Raw genomic sequence first — 27,700 nt, 5'->3', positions numbered from 1 at the left:
GCTTGCTAAAAATGTAAACTTGAGCCAGAGAGTAACCAACGTAGAAGTAAGAAAAAGGTCGCACCTAGAAGAAGACCTGACGATGATGCAGGAGAAGGAAACTGGCACTATTTAATAGGAGACACGTAGGATGGACGCCAACAGGAACATTGAAAGTGTCTTGTTGTTTGGAAAAATGGAAGGAGCAGGGAAAGAGAGGAAGACCTCACAGAGAATGTCTTGGCGACAGAAGAGATTTGGTGCCAGAAAGATGTTGCACTTCTTGACCATATTGGCACAAGACGGAGAGGAAACTGGAAACAAAATGATGAAATGTGCAGTGGATACCCACGGGCTATCTGCCCATGGATCGTGATGATGATGATGATGGTGGTGATCTCGCAACAATGTCACTAGAGTGCTATGATTGCGCACTGGGTCGTAACTTTAAATGTACTTGAAATCATGAGAGATCGGGACACACATCATATGTGTATTCAATTAGAACTGTTTGTGATTTTTGGAAATAAGAAATACACTTCTTTTTTGTATATTTTTATGCTTATTTGGATAATTTTATGTTAAACCTCAACTGTGGCATTTCACATTTGGGCCGCAAGTGTGATACGAATTGTATTGACATGGCATTTATTTATGTAGATGTTTGTGAAATGACTCTTATGGCTTGATACATGCCCAATTTTCTCTTAATTAACTATCCAATGTAAAAAAAAAATGATCCTGTTCAGTTTCAGCACTGGCATTGACAAATCGCATTTGTTTCATTTGCTTGCAAGGTAACATTTATTTGGTTTATAGATGACACGGACCACTGCACACATCCACGGTTTGCATAAACCGACATTTTTGGCTTTTATTACACTAGCATCTCAGAATGTTAAATGCCCTGCTATAACGTACCTTTTGGAACACTCAGCTTCACATTTAAACAAGTGCTCTGCAATAAAATTCATCATTATATTCACTGCACACACCGTATTCCGTGCAGCGTTGATGTACACGAAGATCCCCCGTAAAGCCTCAACAGACTGTTGGGGCAAGTGCTGTTAGCAAGCACCTAATGAAGCCCGGCACAGCACACGAGGGGGTGGATGGCCAACACCACGACCGGTGGTGATGTTTACACAGCACACCAGGTACTCATTTGAGACTGAGTCTACCTAGGGGAGGCCCAGGACCGGTTCAGATAATCGTCACCAGTGTTGACCGTGAGCAGGAATCGAACTCGGGTTGCCGGGTTCGTAGCACAGCGCACTAACCTTTGCACTAACGTTCACTTAGAGTGAACATACGTACAGTCCAAGTATATTCAACCAAATCTGTCCGGCCAGGTGGTGGCTCAGTGATCGAGCGAGTCGCTCGCAATCGGACGGTTGTGAACTCAAAACCTGGGTGGGGGTTGACTCAGCCCATCGTCGCTCCGGAGTCGATTAAAAATGATGACCACTTTTGTGAGAAATTCAAACAGTGGTTGTCCCATGGATAGGATCACCCGCCCATTCGAGGAATGTGGAATTTCCGCCACTGGTTCGGGGCTGTAAACGGGAAATGTGCACCACGTCAAATGCTCATTTGAGCAAGAAATCACTTTGACTTAACTTTGAGCGGCAGTGAATTCAGCTTGCATTGCGTCCATTTGTACAACTTGCGTGCAACATTTTAAACCCAACACCAAATTACAAAAATGGAATCATACTTTATTTGTGGAGTACTCAACCACATTGCACTGTGTGTACATATCTTTATTAAACATTTTTTTTTAATTTACCGACATTGTACACATTTTATGTTCGTTTCAAGTGTTATTTACAGCTGGAGTATAACTGCACGTGATGCTACCGAAACATTAATGCGTGCATTGAACTTACTGTGACGGTCGGGGTGATAAAAGAATGTTTTTTTTCTTCTTCTAGAAATATGGTGACAAGTACAGAAATATGATCATGAAAGATCAGTGGCCTATGCATAAAACATGCAATATAATAATGAGGGCTTGAATGAATGTTGACTGTAAATCATCATTTCTTTTATAGACTTCATCACATCACAATCAGAAAGCTCTCAACTATTCTGGACGTTATGCTACCCATGTCCAGCAGTGGCTGTGAGTGATGTTGTTCTTGATTTACTGTATATATGCCACGATATACACAGTCGTACGCATATACACTAGTTTAATGAATTTGTATAACATTGTTCTACTATCCACCGTTCTTCCACATTCAGGTTCTTAGGATTGATATCTTAACTTTGCATCGGCAAACAATGCCACGTGTAAGCTTGTGTAACAAACAAAAATAAACAAATAACACTGAATGCAATCATTGATTACATATAATCCCTGCACACTGCCAAGGCCAGGTTGAAGACAGTTCAGCCGCCCCCCCCCCCTCCCCCCTCCTTGAAAAGGAAGCCAAGATATTCACACTACAGAGATGTATTCAACAATTCACGCTTGATACCTGCAGGTTTCACCCGCTCAAATTGGTGCTCGGCTGCAGCGGGTAGCGACTAACGAGGGAGGGGCCACTCCGAAACAAACGGGGGTCTGTCTGCTCTCGGGGTCCATTTGCCACTCGGTGTTCCGCCCACGCTCTGCCTAGCCGGCGATGTTGGGCCCGGTGCGGTTGGGCACCCCGTTACGGGAGACCTGCTGGCTGCAGTCGCTGGCGTCGCACACGCCCGGCGTCCCCATGTGGCCGGCGTAGCCACGCAGCCCATCGTGGCCCCTGTGTCCCCGAGGTCCGGGGCGGCCGGGCTGCCCGTCGCGAATCAAGCCGAGCACTCCCGGAACGCCTTGAGCACGCGGGTCGGACAACGGGCGAGAGGGGATTGTAAAACTGAACTAAAACTCTTTTTTACTCGACCGAGTAAGGCTTCACTGAGCTATAGAGCTATTTTTTTTTTTCAGAAGCGAACTGGCTATCACAAACGATAGCTCAACAAAGTGGATTATCACTTGGCAATGTATAGCATCCCAATAAGCTTGACGCATCTGATTCTAAATGTGGAGGGAAAAACCTGGCGGACCCGGAGGAGAATCCACGCGACCACGGGGAGAAGATGCAAACTCCAAGTTATACAGGCGTCAGGGTCGGTTTCGAACCCACGACTTCCTGTATACCAGGCAAGGTATTTAACATCTTGCCACTGTGGCGCCCATAGTAAGAGGCAGGGGAAGGCATTGAACACGTAGGCTTTTGCGACCGATGTTATGATTCTCAATAGATTCTTTGGGGGTCAGATCACATGAATACAATTATTCAGTTGCACCGCTAGTGTGTTAAAGAGCAATCCACAACAACAATTAACAATTGGGCACCAGACGTTTTGTTTTGTGTTGTGGCCACCACAACAGTGCTGCTGCTGCTGCTGCAGCAGTAATACGTTGCCACATTTGTCCACGTGACTTTATGAATTGGCTGTGTCAGGTGGAGGAGGCTGTTTACCGCACATTCTACTGAGACGACCTGACCTGAAGACAAAATCAACCACGAGTTGGGCATTTGCTGAGAGCTTTTGCAGTTCCTGAACGTCGTGAAAAAGTTCCCAATAAACGGAGCAACTCGTCGGACCGTGCAGAACATCACACACGGTAGAGCCAGTAACAGACGGAGAGCCATGCAGCACAACCGCCTAAAAAAAACATACGCAGTGGAACACAGCCACGTGAAGAAATTCATACCTGGTGGCCCAGGAGGCCCATTGAGTCCCATCAGAGATGCCCCAGTGGCTCCAAAATCACCTTGATCTCCAGGCTCTCCTGCACAATATACGTCAGCCGTGAGTTTTTACAACTGATTCGGGTGTTGACTCTCCTTAGCCTTTACTGCAAGGATGAGCTAACCATACCCTGGTGTAAAGGCGCGATATATATTCTACATGTCAATGATGCATGTATATGCATTTGATTTCTCTCTTGCAAGAGCCATGGATTTGTTCTGTGCCATTCAGAGAGTTTATACTGCGGGTGATTTAACAAAAAAATACACGCTGCCCACTTCCAGATTGAACACCGAAAATGTCGCGACGTTACTTAAAAAAGAGGCCATGTGTGCCAAGGACATTTGACATTTACTAATATGAGAAAACCACGTAACATCACCGCCAACTGGCAGATCGCAAACCACGTGCAGGCGGTTGCCGCATCCACCTTGTGTCGCCGTTGGTGTCCCCTACGCCAGCTAAACTTCCTCAGGGCAATGGAATGGCTCAGATTCGGGCAAGTAATGCGCCCCGTGATACGTGAGCTTCAGATCGAGGCTTCGAAAAGCAGGGGTGGGATTTCTGGCGACCGTGAGCCTCAGATGGCCAATGCGGTGCCTACGCACTGATCCGACAACACCACCGAGTATCTGGCTCAGAACACAAAGCAGCCACCTGTGATTCAAGCTGCGTTCTCAGAATCAGAATATTTATTCATACTCGAGGCATCCGATGAGTTAGAAAGCATCTTAATTGCAGGCTCAACTTGGTCACCAGTAACCACAATAAAACCCGTCGCATTCGATTTAGTTTCTACTTCATTCTGATTTGAGCATGAAAAATAATATTGGGTTGATGAATGCAAGAAGTGCACCAGCTAGTGTAGTGAAGAGACAATTAAGGTATCTTAAATATGGTTCCGTGTCATCACCTTTGGGGTTATGCATTTTATTATTTGAGGAAGCTTAATTGAAACATCTCTGTTCCATGATGCATATAGTACAATTGGATTATGAGGATTTTTGTGATGATAGTGGTTCTCTGACTTAAGTTGATGACAACTTGCCTCCAGATCTGAGCTCATCATTGCTCTGTCTGACAAATGTTCAATCCATCATGTGATACTCCTCGACCCACCGTGATTGGACGAAAGGCCCATAAAGAAGAAGGGACATTGTCTCAAACCCTGAGGAAGATGGCAAGACGTTTTAGCCCACTACCAAGACCAGTTGGATAAGATGTTTGACACCGGCATTTCCTACTTCTGTAGTGCGCAGAAGCACACCGCGTCAACTGTAGAGGAGCCCACCTGTAGGGCCCTTGGCTCCTTTGTCCCCTGGCTCCCCGTGATCACCAAGCAAGCCTGCTTCTCCATCCTGACCTGGGGCACCCACAGAACCCTGCAAAGACGATTCACACATTACACAGTGTCCGCTGTAATGGACACGACTCGACCACCGGTGCTTTCACTGGCTCTCAAAGACTTGTTACAATTCACAGATTAGAATCCATTCTTATACATACGTCGAATTGTGCACGTGAGAACTGATCTGGTGCCGTTTGTCCAAGTGATTTGGCAATTGTGCAGCGAGGGTAGTGATGTAACAGAGAGAAAATGAGAAACAATAAAAAAAGATTATATAACAATCTATCCTATCTTCATTCTTTATCTCATATTACATTTTTCTAAAATGCGGTTTGAAGCTGATATGCGAATCAAGCCACGTGCCGAGATACTTGCACGAGGAAACAAGTTCAACCCACGGTTCGCCTCGCCGAGCTAGAGCTGTCAGAGTAGACATCAAAACAAAAGACGATAATCTTTGCGGCACGCCAGGTAGAGATACATACAGGGCCGGTGTGTGTGTGTGCAGTGGGGAGCAGTAGTATAGTGGTGTGCATGCCGCACTACGAAGCTGGTGACCCGAGTTCGATTCCCTCTCACGGCCAACACCAGTGACGATTATCTGAACTTGGTCCTGGGTCTCCCCTAGGTCGGCCGAGCCTCAAATGGGTACCTGGTGCGGTGTGTAAAAACATCACCACTGGGGAGACAAAGGCGGTCGGGCGTGGTGCAGGCCACTCACCCCCTCGTGTGCCACAGTGCCGGTGCTCGCGAACGGCACTTGCCCCAACAGTCTGCTAAGGCTGTACGAGGGATCTTAGCACTTGTGCGGAGGACGGAGCGACGGTGAGCGGAGGCGTGTGCGACATTACCGCTGGTCCTGGTAGGCCCGGCATGCCTTGAGGCCCAGGTGGCCCCAGGACGGCGCTCTCCCCGCTCGGGCAGGCGCTGCCGCACTTCCTCCGCATGGCGTTGCTGTACAGCGACATCTGCTCCAGCACCAGACGCTTGCAGACCTCTATCACGTGCGCCCCTGACAGCGGCGGGCCCTGTGTTTTGCGTGCGAGGGCGCGGAACGTCCCGCTTCGTTAGATACTCGTTGGTGGCTTCAGTTGCTCGTGCAAAGCCAAAGACAGCTTCACTGCTGAAAGATCATTGCTCATTTTTATGGAGAGATTAAATATTTGCACGCAATAATGAAAAAAAAAACCTTCCGACATCGTGCGTCTAATATTGATGCACGGTCCTTTCATCTGTTTTTCAGCTGCAAAAAATGGCAATGAAGGCTTTTAGATGCAATGGTAATTGGACTCAATGGTACGGGTGCAGCCCTGCAATTGCTTGTTCACTGCTGGCAGAATGGCTCCCACTAGAGGGAGCTCAAGACAGCCCCACTCGAGGGTAGTTTGGCCTACTCTTCCACGCCGGCCATACACGTTGGAAGGGACGTGAGCGCCCACTCTTTGCCTCACCGCACGCGACCTGCCGATCGGCTAACTGTGGTGAACCCACTTGCGCTGCTGCGTGGACAGATGGCTGGAGGATTGAATAAACTTGCCCGCAGCATTGCTTCAAGCTGCCACTCCGTTGTAAGTGGAGACGGTTGCACCAAACGCAAACCCAATGGGCCACATTAAGTGTTCAGTTCAGTTCATTTATTAGGTATAGCCCTGTGAGCCATTCGGCTCTTCAATCGGGTGCAACCGCAACAAACAAAAACACGAACAAGAAAACATCTTAAAGTGACTACGCGCAACAGAAAAATCCAGGAAAAAACAGCAAAAGTCTTCCAGAAAAAGCACCGTATATCGATGTTGCGCATTGAGTTGTGCGAGCGTACCTGACGGCCCGGTGGTCCGCCGTAGCCGGGAACGCCTGCCTCCCCAATGCCCCCCTTGATTCCCACCTTGCCCTGTCCCCCATGAGCCCCGGGGAATCCTCTATGGCCGGGGTGGCCCATGGGACCCACGTCTCCCTGGCTTCCTTGCTGCAAGCAGACACAGACGAAGATCCCCCGTGTAGCCTTAGCAGACTGTTGGGGCAAGTGCTGTTAGTGAGCAGCACCTATGAAGGTCGGCACGGCACACTAGGGGGTGGGTGGCCAACACCACGCCCGACCGCATTTGTCTCCCTAGCGGCGATGTTTACACACCGCACCAGGTACTCATTTGAGGTTGAGTCGACCGAGGGAAGGCCCAAGACTGCTTCAGATAATCGTCACTGGTTGTGGCCGTGAGCAGGAATCGAACCCAGGTCGCTCGTTTCGTAGTGCACAACACACACACAGAATCAAGCACACACGTGTACATTCAGTGTACGAATACCAGAGTGTAGATCTCGTTGTTGTTGTCACATTGGCTCAACACAGGCCCCAAAGGCCATTGACGCGGAGTGGTCAGCAGCAGAGAACAATGGCGATAGTGTAGCCGATGACAATACGTTTATTTAATTGAGCACAGCTTCTAAAACTTAGGATAGGAGACGATGGGAAGGAATTCCGAAGGCGTGCAATACGAAGCAAGGAGGAAATATAGAGCTATAACGCAAATTGATATCTCTATTGAAAACCAATTTCTTCAGAACTCCCTTTTGTGTTTGGTTCGTCGTCCTTCCCCCGCGCCTACGTACGGTGCGGAAGAGGTTCGACGTGCATCCACCCAAGCTCTCAAGCTCGTGGCAATGACCACGGTGGCAGCGGCAAAGGGTTGACGAGGAGGTGACCGAACGACGCCGGCGAGAGAGTGGACCGACAGAAATCATCGAGTGCAAGTCGGAGCAGGCGCCGCACGCGCGCCGCGGTGGCAGCGAACGTTTCGTCAAAGGCAGTGCCACGAAAGCAGGCGGTCCATCACCTTACCTGCCCAGCCTTCGCCTTCACGCCTTTGACGCCCTGTCAAGTCCCAAGCGATTGTGAAAAAATGCCGAGGCGGGCACACGCGCACACGCGCACACACAGACAGACAGACACGCGCAACCATCCGGTTAGCAAAGTTCTCATAGCCCCGAGCGACGATTCACGTGGTGGTCAACGGGCCCCTCGTGTGTACTCTTCTCCAGAGCCGTTACACCGCTCGCTCCTGTCGAGCCGCATTAAACCATCTGCTCAAGGATATAATTTAATCAAACAGTTAAATGCAAAATGGCTCATTCGGGATGCGCTAACGACCGGGAAATGGATTCTGATTAAATCAAATCACTCGATCTATGGAAATGACCCCATGAGCATGTCTCGCCCCGTGGGGAGGAAGCATATGCAGGGATATTCTTGACTGTGAACTTGATCCACCCTTCTAAACGTCGCTAATTCGATACAACGGAAGCGGCAGTTGTTGGTAAAACACGAGGGCTTTGTTGTGCTCAATCGCGTACGCTCAGAACGCAACGCTGCTCTTTTAAGAAATGTCCCACAATTATAGCCCGAATTGAAAAGTAGAAAAAAATGTATGTATAATTTCAAGTACCTGTTTATGGAGCAAGTTACCTTAATCCCAACGTATCCTGGAAGTCCGTCTGGGCCGATGTCACCCTAAAAGTGGCAGAAAAATTGGTGTCGTTGACAACGTTTACCAAGTTACCAGACTCCGTTATGCACAACACATCAAGGTATCATCTATCACGACGTGATTATATTTAGACAGCAGCTCCCCCTGCGTGGTTCAATGTTGGGGTCACGGTAACCGAGGTGAAGGTGTTTCCTAAAGAAAATAAACGCATCTCGAGTGATCTTCAAACGGCGCATAACAGAAGCATTTAGAAGAATGCTTAGTGGTGATGCAATGCGTAGAGCACGCACGACGTTCCACGAGACGCCGAGGTGCGGACACCCAAGACGCGGATTAACATGGGGGAGGGGAAGACGACGGACCAGTGCCGGACTAAGCTAGTGTGGGGCCTGTAGCACGTGTTATAAAGGGGCCCTAAATAAAAAAAAACACGTAAATATTAAAACACATACATTTTTTACTTGCATCGTAAAGTAATTGTATTTTTTCATTTGCTATACAGCCAGATAAAACGACGAATCGCTCACCTTAAACACCCATTCGTTCATAAAAGTTAAAGGCGGTATAGTACTATAGTAATAGAGCAAGTGCAGAATCACTGAACCGGAATTGATTGCTTGAAAGCATTTAGCACTGGGGGGGGGGGGGGGGGGGAGGCTGCGGAGAACGCGTGGACGTTTATAGGGACGAGACTCACGCGTACAATCTTCATACCGCCAAGCGCGTGTGTGTGTGTGTCTGTGCGTTCAGTTGCATTGGCCGAGTTCATTCTGCTGTCTGGTTATAATTATTTAACAATGGATAATACTTTCATGGATACCTCGCTCTGTATATCATATGCATGCAACAACAGCAACTGTAATATGTTCAAGGGTTGTGTATTTATTACCGGCATGGTATTGGTGTATCATGAGCGTGAGAATAAATTGTAATCACTGCTGCATTATGTGGCGCGTTAAAAGGTCATCTTGCGGATGAAATCTCGTGAAGAATTGCCAATGCCACGTTTGGAATAATCACAACCAACGGGGTACAGAGTTGCACGATGGAGAGGTCAATCTTCACACGATCGGTTATTTAATACCCTCCAAATTAATGCTTTGTAGAGGGAATGTCCATTGAACGTCGTGATGACCCTTTAATACTTGTCTATCTCTATAAGACAAAGATCCCCCATCGAACCTTAACAGACTGTCGGGGTAAGTGCTGTTAGCGAGCACCTACGGAGGCCAGCACAGCACACGAGGGGGTGGGTGGCCAACTCCACACCCGGCCACCTTCGTCTCCCCAGTGGCGATGTTTACACATCACACTGGGTACTCATTTGAGGCTGAGTCGACCTAGGGGAGGCCCAGGACCGGTTCAGATAATTGTGAGCCCGGTGTTGGCCGTGAGCGGGAATCGAACTCGGGTCGCCAGGTTCGGAGCGCAGCGTAGCGCTGACCGCTATGCCACCGCTCCCCCTCTCTCTCTCTCTCTACACACACACAGACACCTCTCAACAATATTTACACTTTGTCTTCCATTCCCGCACGAACTACCGTAGAGCAACGAAAGTCTCACCTTGGGTCCTTGCTTCCCAGCCTCTCCAATGTCGCCCTGTAGATGCAAAACCGGGATGAGTCATTGGGTATGCACAGCAAAGCCGGCGCTGATGACTACAACTGACTACACCTGCAGAGCGAAACGAAATTTTACCCGGTAAGCAATGCCACTTGCTGGGAGCTGCTTAAATTCAGCTCAATAAGAAGGCTCACAACACGCGCGGTGAATCGCCGGACATCGTGCCTAACGACACGCGGTACGACCTGAAACCACATCGGGGAGAGCTCTACAGCGGAACCGGGAAAGCCTACGCAGTTGTAATCAAAATTATGGTTTATGAGCAGATTTTCAAAGTCCCAAAACACCAAGGGGATCGGTGTGCAACAATCGTGCCATTAGGCCAGCGCCTTTGAAGGCCAATAAAAGTCAAATAAATTTTGATTTAAAGCTTTTGTGACTGCAAGGATTCATATTATTGGTTCTTTCGGTAAAGTCACGTAGAAGGGAAACAATAAAATAAAAGCATAATTTAAAAAATAATTAAAATATAAAACACGGTAGGACCAATACCTCGGCCGTGGCAGATCACTGTTATAATTCAGTAGGTTCACATGACATTGACTTCTCCAAGACAGAGGTTCTTTGCAAGCCATCTGGCTACCATGAGAGATTCGTTCATGAGGCTATCCACATATACAAACACAGAGACAATTTCAACTGAGAAGATGGATTCTGGCTTAGCAATCATTGGAAGGGTTTGATAAACCATTTCGGGTCTTAATTTATTGATCACGCTTAAGGTGGCTTTCAGACCGCATCCATTATTTTCGTCTCCCCCCTCCTCTTTTCCGAACATAGATGGACTCGTCCATCTGAACAAACTGCCAAATCGCTATCCCTGGTGCTAACGTAAAAAAAACGCCACTATTTTCAAATTTTCTTGTTGTGGTTTTCACACCTGACGATGATTGCTTGTGTTGCAGTCGAAACGTCTTGAGAATTTTACTGTTTTATATTTTTATTATTTTATTGTTTCCCTTCTACGTGACTTTACCGAAAGAACCAAGAATATAAAAGTCAAAGAGTTAAAACGTCTCCTGGGTGGAGGCGAGGTCGCGTCTGGAGGGCAGAGGTCGCGTTTTAACGAGCAAAACTTTTGATCCGGGACTAGTGCAGCAGCAGTAGCAGAAGCAGCAGCAGCAGCAGCAGACGGCTTCACAGGACGTGGAGAGCAAGATGGGCAGAGGACCGCACGTGCTTCGTTCGTGCACAGGGCTTTCAGGAGGAGCTTACGGGCATGCCAGGGTAGCCGTAGGCTCCAGTGCGCCCCGGGAGTCCGGCCTCTCCTCGTTCGCCATTTATTCCCTGGCGGGTGGGGGGGGCGCACACAGAATCGGAATCTTTATTTAGGCTGCTGGAGGAGGAGGAGGAATCCGATGAGCTGTGAAGCTCTTTTTCACACAGATGTACAGTGTGGGGTGGCAGGACAGCGGTGTGCAGCGTGTCGATATGTCGACGATGATTTTAAACGTTGCGCGTAAACTGTGATATCGTCGGAAAGATGATGTTGTTTGATAGAGGTTTATATTTATGCTGCGTGTGAAAAAATATCATCTGTTGACACGTACAGGCTTTCCTTGTGGTCCCTGAGCCCCAGGAATGCCCACATGGCCTTTTTCACCCTGCAGGAAAAAAAAGTAGAAGTTACGTGCACATTGTGAGGTGCGTAACGAATCGGTGACTTGATGCATGGGCACAATCCGGGGGGCATTTGTTGTTAGTTTTGTCCCATTTCACTCGTCTCATTTGTTTTTTTTTGCAAAATAAAATATTCCGCCTCATCCCGTACCTTCTGTGTCTCTTCGTTAGCCCGAATATAGCAGCATGCCATTCGCACAAATCATAAACAGTCGATTCAAACGCGTGCAACTAGTTGCACGCATTGTGAGCGTGTGTGAGAGAGACGTGGAATGGAACACGTCTTGAGGTGCGGTCCACCGAGAAGGTGGAGCGAGGAAATCAGCTCCTCGTGTGCAGGCGCCAAGGTGGATTGCTGCATCGCGGCATCGAAAAGAAATGACCGGTGGCTCGGGGAGGCCTTCATCCAGCAGTGGATTGATCATGGTTGATGTTATTTTTGAGCATGAGAATCTATGTGAATGTATTAATGCATCCACGCTCCCCTATTACTTACAGTATACAACCCATTCAAGGCATGTAAGTCAATGTTATGTTATTTATGTATTTAGGGGCACCGCGGTGGCGAGATGTTAACTACCTCGCTTGGTATACAGGAGGTCGTGGGTTCAATCCCGACCCTCATGATGCCTGTACATTTGGAGTTTGCATGTTTACACACAATAAGCCACTTTTTTTAAATCTATCATTTGTGACCAGGTCGCTTCTGAAAAAAGAGCTAAGTAGCTCAGTGGGCTTTAGCTGGTCAAATAACAAATAGTTTAGTTGAATAGCTCTAGTTTTATTGGGTGTTTTTTTCTAATGATAAGCAGCTCAGACTGAGAGGCACTGTATAAGGGATGTGACTGAATGAGGCACAAGTGGTGGTGATGGTGGTTACAAGGAGAGAGAGACATGGAGAGAAAAGGCTGCACCGCCGCTTGGTCAGACCTTGGCACCGACAGGTCCAGTTGAGCCAGGTCGACCCATGTCCCCCTGCTCACCCTGTAAAGTAGGGAAAGGGTGAGACAAAGCAAAGTCAAGGGGAGGGAGAGATGGGAAAGGAAGAGGGGACACGTTGGGAAGGGCTATAGGGACGGAAGAGAGGGCGGAGTGAAAACGTGCCTCCGATTCGCACGGTTGGTTACGTACGGTGCGAAAGAAGACCAACGTACATACATTATTGACGCTCATAATGGAAACGGTTGTGATGGAAGAAACAAGTGGGAAAGTAGGGGCATAAGGAGAGGAAGATAGGGCGAGAGGGTGGAAATTAATAAAGACCAAAAACTTGGCTGGTAAAGTTAATCACGAATCTGGGCTGTAATTACAAATAAATTAAGTTACTAATTTAAATTATGAGGTTTATGATAAAAGACAACCTCTAAATATCTACACAATCTCAACACATTCGTCAACAACACTGTTTACTTTAAGAAAAAAAATATATAACAGGTGACATTTCAGGCGATGGCTTTTCTTCACGTCAAATAAGTATCACAAAATAAATCGTCTGCGTATCAGCAACTCATTTGTAAAAAAAAAATCCATATAGTATCTACTTGCATAATCCTGACACCAGTGCAAAGGCAAGCTTAGAGAATGACATAACGTAAATAAGCATTAATTCATTAATAATGAAGTCACATTAACTTACGTCAAATCCATGAGTTCCGTCTATTCCTGGAATGCCTGGGTCACCCCTGATGCTCTGCAATGGCAAGAAGGCATGCGTTATTCAACACCTCGGAGAAGCCTGCATTGACGACAAAACACCCTCACAATTCCACCTGCTACAACAATAAGACCCGAATCTGACACTGGTATGATTCATGTCTTCCTGTGTGCATTGTGGAGTTTCCACCGACATTTTTCCGAAGTGGCAATTTTTGGCCATGCTGTGTTGTTTCTAAGGTGCAAAACAATGAACAAATACATAATTTAATTATACCAAACAATAAAATGTACATGTACAGGTCACATGCAATACCACATTTGTGGGAAATGTCAGAATGCCTCAATAGACCAAATAACTAAACACATACTATGTATGCTGAGGAAACACATTGGCCAATGAAAACACGTCTAAAGTTCGTCTAATAATATGATACTGACAGTTATAATACACGTAATAAATAAAGGCATTCTTACCTTTTTCCCTTTCACTCCGATTGGTCCAATTGGTCCTGGCAAACCCTAAGCAACACAACAATTCGCGTCAATGTTAATTTGTCACGGACGTGGCAGAAAAGTGTGGTTAATTCGTTTACCATAAGACAAGGTGAAATTCCATTGTTTGTTTGCGTGATATTAGCAACATTAAATAACATTTTAAGCTAAAAACACAGGATATTGTTTTTAACACAAGTTGAGCAAATATGTTATCGATGCAATGTCGATATCGCTTCCAATAAATGGTTTTAATAATTGATTTTTGGTATCAACCCTACCTCCCGTGATGTATGTATGATGAACTTCGTTCGCACCGTACATAGCCAACCGTGCTAATTTGAGGCGCGGGAAGTGGGAGGCGATGGACCGTCAATGCAGCCAATATAATCTCAGCTATTTAAAGTAATCTTGGTAAGATTGGTAAGATTAAAACCTTGGTAACATTAAAAAACAGATGTGCAGAATCTGACGGGATTAAAATAAACCTGGTGCCACCTCCTCAAAAAAACCGAATCACGTCCAATCTGTGTCCATCACATCACTCACAGGAGGCCACTGGAACTAGCGAAGGAACGGCAGAGCGAACCCCCATAGTCGTCCACGGTGGAACGCGGCACTACGGCGGGGTCCGCGTCGCCGGTGTCTTACTCACTGGTTGTCCTTTTGGTCCTGGTTCTCCTGGTATACCTGCATCTCCAACCACACCCTAGTTGACACGCACGTTGCACTCAATGTCAGAGGCGAAAGCGTTCAGGCGAGTCACCTGCACCCCATAGACGGATCTTAAGCGCAATGCAGAGTGAGAGGCAGAGGCGTCCCCGCGGGGTATCGGGGAGACTGCCCTGGGCCATGCGCTTTGGAGGGGCGGCGGGGGGGGGGGTCCCCACGCTTCGACGTCACGGTGTCAGATGTCACACTTACGGTTTAGTTTCATAATCAGAATCTTTAAGTATACTGGAGGACATCCAATGAGCTATGAAGCTGTCTTTCACAGATGTCCAGTAATGTGTGATGAACTTCTTTCACACCATATATGCCAAACGTGCTAATCAGTAGGGGCGGGTGAGAACGTTTACAACAACAAAACAGTACAAAATCACGATAGGAGTGCAAAGTATAGGAAAGGTAAGTGTTAAGGTGTTGGGCGGGCCCACTCGGTGTGATTTTCCCCAGGCCCTGTACACTACCCGCCCCCCCTGCCCTATGGATGGCCCTGGTGATAGGTTTATAGACAACTTATGATACTAACGACCTTCCCCTCTTTACCTCCTTTAATCGCCTTCGTTGACAAATCAGATCCCGCCAATGCGTATCAGCAGAGTGTTGGTGGGAAACATGTTTAAAAATAAAAATTCAGTTTTCTTGATAATTTCTGATAGTTTCTGTGTTACAATTACAGTAAAAACCTTGAATTGCGAGCATAATTCGTTCCGGAAACGTGTTTGTAATCCAAAGCACTCGTATATCGGTTGTGATCACGTGACGCTCGGCAGACAAAGCGTATACGTACTACTCGTATTGCAAGACCCTCGCTCGTTTATCAAATGAATATTTCTTTACACATTTTTGCTCGTCTTGCAAAACACTCGCAGACCAAGTTACTCGCAATCCAAGGTTTTACTGTATTACTTACAGTCCCTTGTCTAACACTGCTGGACAAGAGGCTACTCACAGTTTACCAGTCATTGGGTTGTTTGACCATACTTAATCGTGATGGTCTGAAGCACAATATAATATATTATCATCATATGCTCCACAACGACAGAGGTGGCCAGGTGTGGTGCTGGCCACCGAGCTCCTCGTATTCCGTGCCGGCCTTCGTAGGTGCCACTCGCTAACAGCACTTTTCCCAACACTCTGTTAAGGCTATACGGGGGATCTTTGCCTTTTGTAAATGATCCCAAACAGGTGGTATCTGCCAACACAAAAACTCCGGCACTCTGCCACGGGAACTGATTAACTGCCATCACCCTTTTCTCTCTTCACAAGAGAGGACCGTGCAGTCGACTCTCTTTGTTTACAGTTTGAAGCGACGATACAAAGTTAGTGTGCGCTTTAGGGATATGCAGTGAGCTGGATTACCGGCGGTCCAAATATGCCCCTCGGTCCTTGCTTGCCGATGTTACCCCTGAAGCCCTGTGCGCATGCGTAACACGTCGTACACCAAGTATCAGCATTCTGTGCACCTTGCAACGATAATTATTAGGTGTTCTCAACTTAAAAAAAAATTCACAGTCATTGAAAAGCATCACCTCTTGTTTATGTTTTACGAATCTCCAGTCTCTCACCTTTACTCCAAAAAATCCAGGAATGCCATAATCTCCGGATGATCCAATATCTCCCTGAAAAATAAAAACATGCATGTGAACAGCGCCTTTTTAAGGGATGCACTTTGTATGTGTGCGTGTTTGAGATTGAGGATTGCACAGTAAAGCTGGGGTTTTCCCCATTAAATTTGTAATCAGTAGAAAAACAAGACGATCGTACACAGTGCACTTATGGTTTTATTGCTCTTGGTTATTCTGTAAATGTAAGTTGCAACACTGTGTTCGCTATACATTGCGTGCGAGTGACGTTAGGTTGGCTGTGTCCATATGGATGTTCGCTCGGCTATGGCGTAAGGCACAATGAGTAAACCCAGCAAAGAGGCTCAAGTGGCTCTGGATTCATGAAAAAATCTGGGCGCACCATGGATCAGCTCAAATTAAAATCTTAATAAACACAACGAGCTAATGACCATATAAATCCAATCGATTTCTGTCAACTTTGTCTCATCCGTAGCCCACATCTCTCATTTCACTAAATCTGTATTTTTGTTGACATGTGTCTGATCTCAATACATCTATATATGAACCTTATGGCGTTACCCCGGGGTACCATAGTACCTTGGCTCTCGCACAATGTCCGTGATGCAGTCAACTTTAGTCTGTTGATGGTCGGCGATGCGGCAATCGACTCATCTCGACGAGCCGTACACGATGCACCACCACGGTGCGTACGAGCGTTCAGGGTTTCAGCGCGATCGCCCTCGCTGCGTTTCGACATCGCGGAGTAGCACCACCGATTTCGGATCGATCGGTAACCCCAGTCGCGGAGTTAAGTAACACCCCTGGGAAAAAAATAGTGTCCCAGAAATAAAATATTTAATTTGCCTCGGCCATTCTGTATTATTTGGTACCCCGGGTTACCGCCATGAGGATCATTTATCGTATCTACATCTCGTCTGTCCTCTCGCTAGAATTTTATGAATTTAAAGGGGAAGGCCCCCAAAGTTAATTTCTGCTTAGGGCCTCCAATGGGTGAGCAGCAGCACCGCTGTTCCAGGTGTGGTGCCAAGTGGCGGCAAAGTGACGTGTGTGGGGTGATGAATCATCTTGATGTATTTGGGTGTCCACCTTGTCTCCTTTGCGACCAGGCAATCCCACTTGGCCTGGGGACCCCATGAAGCCCTAGAAAAACAAAAGAACCCATCAGTTAAACGTCTGTAACATTTATAAACGAATGCATGTTCATGACGGTGATATTCCGCACCTCCGAATAGCACGGTTGGCTACGTACACTGCGAAAGAAGTTCACCATACATAAAACAGGGTCAAATTTAACAAGTGCTGCTATTGTTCAACCAGGAATGATCTTATATTAGCAACAATCTTCCTGCATATGCTTAGCAATGTCAAAGTATACATTTGCAATCGGTCTCTAGGGAATATTTCTTGATTAAGTTGATGTACTTGACAAAAAAAAAACTTAAATATCAAGGTAGCCGCTTTCCAAAGGCAGGAACCCTTCTAAGTACCATGCCCAGATTGGCGTGGCTCATGTTGTTGATGATGTCACCAAGCCTCGCCCATCATCACCTCCAGTCCGCGGGCACACGAACTTTTTTCCCCCCCAATGATTGAATCAGTGGAGTAATTGGATAGCTCAGCTCTACTATAAAGATTGTGCTTCTGGGCCAGCCAACACTTGCCTTGACGCCACCGTGCCCCTGGGGCCCTGTGTTGCCGTAAGGTCCCAGTTCTCCCTGAGCAAGACACAGCACACACACACAAATATGTAATATTTAAAAAAAACACGCTTTAATGAAATGTACCGTACTAGTAATGGAAGAACTCCACGACTCCAGGAAGTGGCCCTGAAGCTTGCCACAACGTAAGGGACCGTGGAGATTTACAGCCAACATCAGTTCAGCGTGGACAATTAGACTCAAGCCGAAACATAAGATATAAAAAAAGATTGTTTTCATTTTGTTTTATGATAGAATATAGTATTGTCATCAGTATTACATACATATACCAAGTTTGCAGTCGATACCACATTGGGAAGTGGGTTAAAATTGAGTTACAAGATTTGAGGATACAACGACAACAACAGACCAGAGTGAGTTAATAGAAAGCGTGGAAACAATAACAACCTTTCACGTCTCAACACAACTGTGGCCATGGCAAAGCAGGGGAGCACAGCTAAGGCGAAGTAAACAAACATGAGCAGTGGCACAACATCAATAAATGATACATGGTGCTGTTGGTGTTGTTATGGCAATCATTTTTTTGACCCCCTACCGATGCAACAATAATAAACGACCCGAGTTACATGGCAGATGTTGTACAGCCTTGGGTAAGGAGAGGCGACCGTTTTATTAGAGTCCTCTCGAGGTGATAATTGTTTTTTTGACCCTTTTATCTGGCAACAAAACTGACACCTTTTTTTACAAGGAGTCATGTTTGCATTGACCACAATACCTGCGGTCGGAATGCAAACAAAAAACAACAACTCTGATAATGTATGTGGCACTGTCCTTGAAATTGATTGGTCCACACCCAAGACAGCTTTCCTTAGAGCCTAGTCTCACGTGGTGTTGGACCAGATGACGCCAAAAGGCGCACAACTCAAAGACAATGCACCATCAGAGTATGAGAGCTCGGGGTTAAGCATTTACACCATTGGAAACCTCTCGAGGTGTTCGTGATGAGAGTGGATGCACTGCGAGGTTGTACTGCACCCACCCGAGGCCCCAACAGTCCGGGGCTGCCCTTCTCTCCTTTGTCTCCCGGCACCCCCTGTGCATATAAACAAACACCACGCCCCATCACCATCGACGGAATTCTTATTCTTCTATGTTTGCCTTTGTTCGCACAATGTTATCCCAAACTGTGCGGTCGGCGGTGTCACGCCTAATTCGCAACTCCGCAGAGCGGTGCGTTCAGTCTGTGGAAGAAGCTGTCGTAGAACTCCTTCTGAAATCTCTTCAGGTGACAACAACACGAGGAGGCGACGCCTTTCCATCCGCCTTTCTACGGAGAGTATTTAATTGCATCGTGAGACAGTAAAGCAACATTTGGAATTCTCAAAGAGCTAGAATTTAGCCTTGTTAAAAGCAAATAAAATTCAATGTGGTGGTTTGTGTGTGTACAGTCATTTGTAATCGCGCTGAGTTTAATCACAGGCGGCTGTCGGCTCACTGTGCTCTGACCTCTGAGCCAGCCGGTCACCTCCACTATCAACAACTTTTAATTCACTACCCACACAAAACAGCACATACGTGGATTTCAACCGAATGATCTATTCCATTTTTGTTCATAATAAAAAAAAAATTTGGGGTTAGATCGCGTAAAATACAAATGTGTCGTTTCCACTTTTGTTCACATATCCTTGTGAGTTTTAAGCATGATACAGCGTAACATTACGAAACAAAATCGCATGAGATGCTAAGATACTTTTTAATTTCTCTGCAGCTATTTTTTGTTGCAGATTATTGCTTCATTTCCTCTTATCGCTCTAAAAGCAAAATTTTAAAATAATACGATCTCTTAAGTATGTGGAACAATTCTTTGATCGATATCAATTCTTGCATTCACGACAGATACATCGACACATTTTAATACATGTACCCCGCACGTAATGGGGATACACATCACTCATTACACACAATGTTCTTGCCACAAATGAACCACAATACCTCATTTATCACGTCAAGGAGCATGAACCATCATGCAACGGGTCATTTTGGCATCCGCTTTTGGCTAACCATCGAAAAAAAACGGTCACTGCTTCGTGAGCTTTCATATGCGCTTCCGCGGCCGTCTGGAACGCTCTTCCTTCCGATATTAGGAAGCCACTGGAGCTATGCACTTTTAAATCTAGATTGAAAATGTATTTCTTTAGAATTGCTTTTTGTGTTTAGTTTGTTGTCCTTCCCTCGCACCTCCGATTAGTACGTTTGGCTACGTACGGTGCGAAAGAGGTTAAACATAAATTTTGATTTAAAGCTTTCGTGACTGCAGGGATTCATATTCTTGGTTCTTTCGGTAAAGTCACGTAGAAGGGAAACAATAAAATAATAAAAACATAAAACAATACAATTCTCATGACGTTTCGACTGCACCACAAGCAATCATCATCAGGTGTTATAACATACACACATCTGGAGCCAACAGAGGTGCTACCATTCACAGAAAGTCGTTTCATCTCCAATAGGTGGGGGGAGACGGGCTGTGGATCGTTCCACTCTCCATGGCGTGGACACTATTACTGCATAGAGTCCAATAAACAGTATTCAAATTTAAAGAAATAGAAAAAACCTAAACACAATTTGGTTTTATTTTCCGTGGCTCGTTCTTTCAAAGAATAGTTTCCAATGCCATTGAAGTGTATAAGCCTCCTCCTCACCAAGAGCCCTGGCTCTCCTCCTCGCCCTGTGATTCCTGGGGCCCCGTGCAGGCCCTGCATCCAAAACAGAAGAACAAAAACAGTGACAGAGTGTCGCGTCGTCTCCTCTCATATGAATTTGATTTGTAGGCTCAATTAGTCCATCGACTGTCGACACCTCTTACCAGAATGGCGACCGCGTTACCTGAGGAGGTGCTTTTGATTGGTGACGGACGGTGAGTGAGTGTGCTTGTGGGGTGCGGAGGTCCCATCTGCGTTACTTCCAGCGACAAACAGCCACCATCGCGACACCATACTTTGTCCAGTCTCGGATGTAATAGTTTGTAAACCTTTAAACCGTGCAAGCATTGTTTTTTTTGGGGGGGGGATTTTTAATTTTCCCATTTTTTTTCTCAAGTGGGTCATCACGAGACAAGCCCCCCCCCCCCCCCCACGGACCCGACTGGCCCCAGCTGCCAAATGTTTTTCACGATGCTGTGGCTACATTTGAAAGGCAAACGGAGTGGAAGCCTGAGCGAAACTCACCATCTTGCCGGCCCTCCCCACGTCGCCAGTTTCCCCCGCCCACCCTTTCTCTCCCTGTGATGATGCACGCACACACACACACGCACCAAGACAAAGGAAGCGCCCATGTGTTATTGCAGTACAAGCATTGCACCTTGAATCAAAGCGTTCGTGACTGCAGGAATTCCTCCTCTTTGGGTCTTTCGGTAAAGTCACGCAGATAGAAAAAAATATATAAAAAAAATCACGACGTTTCGATCGCAACACAAGCAATCGTCCTCAGGTGAAAAAATATTATCATTTTTATTTTTCTACTGTATCTACATGACTTTACCGAAAGACCCAAAGAGTAAGCATTGAATCCTATGCTGAACCCAGGACTGAATGCCGAGATGGGGCTCTCCATGCCCTTTAACATCTCTTGTCCTTCCTACCTCAAGATAATTGATGATGATTCGTTTTCCCCTCCTCTCGGCGACTGTGTCACGTGTGCTGAATATGTATATCTACATATGCAACAGACAATCTTGATTTGAAGCTTTCGTGACTGCAGGAATCCATACTCTTTGGTTCTTTCGGTAACGTCACGTAGGTAGAAATATAAAATGAAAGAGTATGCAATAGACATTTCCATAAATTAACGATATGAACTGTATTCTTAGTTCTTTCGGTAAAGTCACGTTGAAGGGAAACAACAAAATAATAAAATATATATTTCATATACATTTAATATATATGCTAATTTCTGACTTTAACATTCTGCTAATCTCTCACATTAACACAGCTACTTCAATGCTAAATGCTTCTGTTGATATGTAAACTCCTTTATCAAGGCGCTCTGCTCCTCCCACCCAGCTTAAAAGACGCTGCCAAGCTTAGCAGTGTTCATTGGAGCGCTGTCTTTCCGACGGTTCTGTTTCTTCACCTGAGGAAGGCTACTTGTGTTGTGGCCGAAACGTCGTGAGAATTTTATCATGTTTTATTTTCATGATTTTATTATTTCCCTTCTACGTGACTTTACCAAAAGAACCAAGAAGATGAACACAATTGCCGTTATTTTAAGCTTGATTTTTTTGGGGGAATCTGTAAATGTGGATCGCTCTGAAGTTGTCCGCTGGCCGAGTCCCCCCCCCCCCCCCCCCCCCACCGTTGAAACAGAGCTGCCTGGCTCAATGTGGCTTTTTTTACTCGGCGGGAAACGAACCTCCCGTTCTGATTCTGCAACAAAAATGAACGTTGCCCACCTGAGTGCCGGGCGTCCCCGGTAGGCCCGAGTCTCCGTAGGAGCAAGCGCAGTCGCCGTCACTGCTGTCCTCGTCTTCGGGCTCGTATCCCAGCGTGAGCGACTCCGGTGGCGACAGCGTCACTCCCAGCACCGACGAACACTGGCGGAGAGCGTGCGTGCGCGCGCGACGCCGGCGAGAGGGTCACGATCGGTGCGAACGAAACTAACAAAAATATACTGCGATTTAATTTCGATTTAAAGCTTTCGTGACTGCAAGGATTCATCTTCTTTGGTTCTTTCGGTAAAGTCACGTAGAATGAGAATAAAATAATAAATTGATAAAATAGAAGAGAGAATATTATTCTGTTTTTTTATTTTATCAATTTATTATTTTATTCTCATTCTACGTGACTTTACCGAAAGAACCAAAGAAGATACTGCGATTTATTTTACCAGCTGTAAGGTCCAATGAGCTATGCAGATAGCGCTACGAAGTGGCTCATCATCACGTGGACATTTATAACGCCCAAATACCCTAAACACATGCGGAATCTAAATGTGGAGGGAATTACCGGAGGACCCATAGAAAAATCCAAGCGACCACGGGGAGAACGTGCAAACTTCAAATATACATGCGTCAGGGTTGGGATTGAATCCACGACCTATTGTACACCAGGGGAGGTAGTTAACATCTTGCCACCGTGCCACCCAACGATGTGCGAGCGGGAATGATGGGACGTTTTGTACATTTGCGAGTGGCACCTATGTCTTATTCTCCATCGGACATCGTTTGACTTAACGTTTTTGCCCCAATTGCGGAACACATCCTAATGAAGTACTGGGCAGAAATGTGACGCCATTGCTGTTTTTGCCTTGAATAGGATCCGATGGATTAGATGGGAGTCCTGTTGCTCATAATATCTGGCAAACAAGGAAGCGTTTGTTTAAAAAGCCTGACTCTGCTGACGGGACCCAGACAATTGAAGCCAGTCGAGAGTTTGCTTGCTTAATCAAATGCTGCTGGATATTTGTATAGAAAGCCAATATTATTATTATTATGATTTACCTATGTATATGAGGAGACAGAATGGAGCTCTGCTTCTATTTGCTTTGACATACATCCGTAGTGTCTACACCTTGTTGTTTCAATAATATTTTACACTTCTAAAGCGCCTTTCACTCAAATATCACAAGGCGCTGTACAAGACAAAGAGACACACGCAGGCTCATGGCAATAACATTCAGCCGCAAAACAAGGCCATTAAAAATAAGTGAGTCTCAAAGGGCGATTTGAATGAAACAGGGAGTCAGCAGAGTAAGCCACCAGCACACACCCTTGTGAAAGCTACGTTCTAGTGGATGTTTAATCTGCCGTATAACAGTTTACTGATTGCCTTGCATAATATTATATATATTTTAAAGCAGTTTAAATACAGGATATGAAAAAAACTTACCCGATCGTCATCCTGTGTCGCATGAGACCGCAAACAAAAGACAGATACAAATTAAAATTCACACTTTTCAAAATGAGCATGAGTGGCGCAATCACATTATTACGATGTGTTGCTGAACAATGGTCGTAGTGTGTTTCTTGGAGATGTCTATATAAAGTACATACTATACTTATATAAGCTAAATTAGAATAGGCAGATGACGCATAGACAGTATGTTTTTGGCAGGAAGCAGTATTTTTTATCATTTACTTATTTTTTTACGGCAAAGATTAAAGGACGTTATAGTCAACTGGCGCACATGTTTGAGTGGAGGTCATGTCAAGGTCTTAGGGAAACAATGAACCACTGTGATGTTTGAGATTGCGGCCTCGTGAATAATTACCATCAAACTTCAGTAACAAAACTTCAGCTGGGTAAATTGTAATTTGCATTTGAAAGTTCTACATGTGCTTATATATATTTGTTTAAGGTTACAGCAGCTTCACGGTCGCATATCCGACCGGTGAGTATCCACCCTCACCAATTGTGCAGTATTTGCACGTTGTGTTACTGTCATTTTCTTTACACGTTCAAATACCCGATATTTTCACATATCCGCGTATCTGTTATTTGTTATATAAAATCGTTCCCCCCCCCCCCCAACGATGAGTATCAGAGGGCAGGGCGAGACAGCGTGTAAGAAAACGCGCGATTGACACAGCGAGTCTCTAACATCCCCGTGATCAGGGAACCAAAGAGAGCACTTGGACTCGCCGCTCGAACGTGGCAGTGACAATGGGTGGGGGGGGGAGGAACATGTCGGCTTATTTCTTAGTCCCCGGTGAGTTGTATACGTGACATTGCACAGTACTGCGATAGAGCGTGTTTTTTTTTCTATTAAGCTGAATGTGTGTATTTTTTCGCTGATGCGTCGAGGCTGGGATGAGTCTAGGTTGGTGGCTGACTCTCTCACCACAGAGGGCAGCTCACAGCACGTGTCAGTCGCTGCCTTCTCCGCATCACAGTAAATCTGCAACTGCTGGATGTCAATCTGCACAGCGGACAGACTCACACACGTGGATGTGATTGTTAGTTCAAGGCACACATTCAGACGTATTTGCAAATACCGCAAATTTGAGAGGTACCGCATGCAGTAATACATTATTGTAAAAAGTAACAGAGTGTATTTTTTTTTAAGTGCAGGTTGTGTTGAAAAAAGCATTAAATTCAATCAAATAAATAATCTAACTCTGATATCAGTGGCGAGTGATTGGTAAACTGACGTGGGCAACTTCACCCTTTTACCAACCCACAGACACTAGCATGGATAAGTATGGTCAAATACACCCTATAACTGTCATGGCTTTAGCAGGCCTTCAACCAACAGTGGCTTATGATGATTGAAAATGCAAAGCAGTCCAACATCATTTTGGATTAAATTCTAAATTTTGTTATGATGATAAAATTCAATATGAGCCAAACTCGTCATAATCGGGCTCAGAATGCCAGCCACCATTTCAATATCTTGCAAATGAGACTCTCTAAGTAAATATGAATCCGATGCAGAGAAATGGTAATAGAATTGTAACTTGGTTTAGATTTCATGAGATGAAGCTCACAAGACAAATATAGTCACGACTACTGAAACCTGGGACTGTGCGGTCATGGATATGAAGTGGATGCAGTAAACATGGAGTTTGAAAGAGGTTATTTTTGCACGCCATGAACTCTTACGGTGGAGAGTGTGATAAAATAAAAGAAAAACATGCAATATCACATCCAATTTACTCCGATCATCCTGGCTAGCCATCGAACAAGGACGGTCACCGCATCCTGCGCTTTCAGATGCGCTTCTGCGGCCGTCTGGAATGCTCTTCCGATATTAGGACGTCACTGGAGCTATGTACTTTAAGATCTTGAATGAAACTCATTTCATTAGATATGCTTTTTTGTTTAGTTTGTTGTCCTTCCCCCGCACCTCTGATTAGCACGGTTGGCAACGTACGGTGGGGAAGAAGTTTAACATGCATATAATGACTAAAGCACGTATACTGTACTGCTGTGCTAGCCAGCTGACCTTGTCCACAAGGCTATGTGAGCATCTAATAGTCCTTTACTTCCTCTATTCTGCTGCAGACTAAAGTACCATAGTTCTTTCTCTCAAGATTATAATCACCAATATTCCCATCTCTCCACTCTTTCAAATCATCACGTGACCTCCCCTTCCCACTAGCTGCTGCGTCCAACGATTTTCACACATTATGGGGCATTCAATCATCACCATCATCAACGTTGTGATGTCTGAATCGTCGCACGCATGGCATGTCGTAGCGCTTACGTTCATATACAGTAGTTGCCTCGTACAGCATCGCCACTTGTACCTGTGACGAGGTTTTTAATTTATGGCCCCTTGTCAAGTAACTGCCGGATTAAGGTCTCTCCACACCGTGTCGGCCACGGGGTGGGCCGGGGGGTGGGGGTTGCCAAAGCAAACTTCAACACGCTGGACAGCGCACGTTTGCTGAAGGTGGGACCGTCAATGACTCGGTTCACAAAGTCCACTCGCCAGCAACGTTGGGTTTATGGCCGGGAATGGAACTTGGCTCGCTCTGACCACAAACTACGCCACCGCTCTCCTGAATTCTGTACACGAAATTTGTGCCGTCGTTCAAAATTTCTACTTCGGAGGGATTCTGCCGTTGTGTTGTAACGTGAAGGCAGCTTTGCAATCCAGAGCTCGCTGGTTCGATGTCTGGGCACAGCATTCGAAATAATGGGCACGTTATAAGCCATCACTATGAATGGGAAAACCACAATGAGTCGATGGGCAGGTTGCATGCGGTGGGATAAAGCGTGGGCACTTTCACCTCTTCCAATACATGTGGCCTACGTGGAAGAGTCGAACAAAAAAATCCCTCAAGAGGGGCACTCTAAACTCAACTTTTCATTTTAGTGGTTAAGGCCCACTGAAGTAGAAAGCTTTTTCAGAAGCGACCTGACCACAAATTATTGCTCAACGAAGTGGCGTGTGATGTTGACATTTATATCAAGGCCGTAGCCATGAAGTCAACATTGGAGGGGGGGGACCAAATCTTCCAGGGGGTCCCCCCAGAAAAAAAATCTAAATTTGGAAACTAATTTCCTGCCATTTCCTATTCATTGTTTACAATAATGTCTATTAGTGTATTGTATTATATTGCTCTGTATTTTCTTTTTTTACTTTTTCTTGTTTCATTGTATGTAATGGTAGAGATTAGGGATTAATAAAGTACAATCATAACCACAATCATATAAACAGAAATATATTTTATAGCAATATATTGGGGGGTACATTTTGAGCACATTTGAATATTGGGGGGGGGGGGATGTGTCCCCCCCCCCCCAATATATATTATAATTATAACAGGGACATACTCTTAAAAGCATGTTTTTAAATGTGGAGGGGAAAAACCTGGAGAACCCGGAGAAACATTCACGCGAGCACAGGGAGAACATACAAACTCCATATATACAGGTGTAAGGGTCGGGATCGAACCCACGACCTCATGTATACCAGGCGGGGCAGTTGACATCTCGCTGACGAGTGATATCTGCACCACACTCTCTCGAGAGCTCCCTCGCGTGGAGGTGCAGGGAAAGGTATGCAGCGTCATGCGACGCATTGGGGCCCAGGCAGCCACATGAGAGGGCCAGAATCAACAAATATAATAGAGGTTTTTTGGGTTAGATCGCGTACATATCTAAATGTGTCGTTAAAACCCGCCACCACTTGACACAGCCAACTAGTAAGGGTTGTTACGTAAACAGAACGTGGCCAATTCGTCGCTAGTACAGCACACCGGTGTGTTGGAGAGCCAAGCCCCAAACTTGAGTACTCAGATTGTAAATGTTGTGGCTTGGCTCTCCAACACACCGGTGTGCT

The 27,700-nt window shown here is 45.8% G+C and overlaps 1 protein-coding gene across 1 annotated transcript in view; it reads right to left on the bottom strand.

The window, feature by feature from the left end:
* Positions 1-755: 755 nt before the first annotated feature.
* Positions 756-27,700, bottom strand: part of LOC116941596 (uncharacterized) — a 38,511-nt gene continuing 11,566 nt past the window's right edge. Inside the window, exons 7-30 of the mRNA XM_076066703.1 lie at positions 24,752-24,829; positions 23,800-23,811; positions 22,314-22,505; positions 21,142-21,195; positions 20,617-20,670; positions 18,954-19,007; positions 17,918-17,971; positions 17,343-17,396; positions 16,236-16,289; positions 16,030-16,083; positions 14,600-14,653; positions 13,927-13,971; positions 13,433-13,486; positions 12,727-12,780; positions 11,727-11,780; positions 11,392-11,463; positions 10,117-10,152; positions 8,532-8,576; positions 7,908-7,940; positions 6,891-7,037; positions 5,923-6,099; positions 5,015-5,105; positions 3,686-3,763; positions 756-2,796 (exon numbers count right to left, since the gene is read on the bottom strand). Coding sequence (XP_075922818.1) covers positions 2,600-2,796; positions 3,686-3,763; positions 5,015-5,105; positions 5,923-6,099; positions 6,891-7,037; positions 7,908-7,940; positions 8,532-8,576; positions 10,117-10,152; positions 11,392-11,463; positions 11,727-11,780; positions 12,727-12,780; positions 13,433-13,486; positions 13,927-13,971; positions 14,600-14,653; positions 16,030-16,083; positions 16,236-16,289; positions 17,343-17,396; positions 17,918-17,971; positions 18,954-19,007; positions 20,617-20,670; positions 21,142-21,195; positions 22,314-22,505; positions 23,800-23,811; positions 24,752-24,829 — 1,797 coding nt within the window. The 3' untranslated portion in view covers positions 756-2,599. The remainder of the gene's footprint in view (positions 2,797-3,685; positions 3,764-5,014; positions 5,106-5,922; positions 6,100-6,890; positions 7,038-7,907; positions 7,941-8,531; positions 8,577-10,116; positions 10,153-11,391; positions 11,464-11,726; positions 11,781-12,726; positions 12,781-13,432; positions 13,487-13,926; positions 13,972-14,599; positions 14,654-16,029; positions 16,084-16,235; positions 16,290-17,342; positions 17,397-17,917; positions 17,972-18,953; positions 19,008-20,616; positions 20,671-21,141; positions 21,196-22,313; positions 22,506-23,799; positions 23,812-24,751; positions 24,830-27,700) is intronic.

The sequence above is a fragment of the Petromyzon marinus genome, chromosome 12, assembly GCF_048934315.1.
Source record: "Petromyzon marinus isolate PM22_M1 ecotype Great Lakes invasive population chromosome 12, UKy_Petmar_22M1.pri1.0, whole genome shotgun sequence".
NCBI classification, from domain to species: domain Eukaryota; kingdom Metazoa; phylum Chordata; class Hyperoartia; order Petromyzontiformes; family Petromyzontidae; genus Petromyzon; species Petromyzon marinus.
This window is presented reverse-complemented; position numbering and strand designations above follow the sequence as displayed.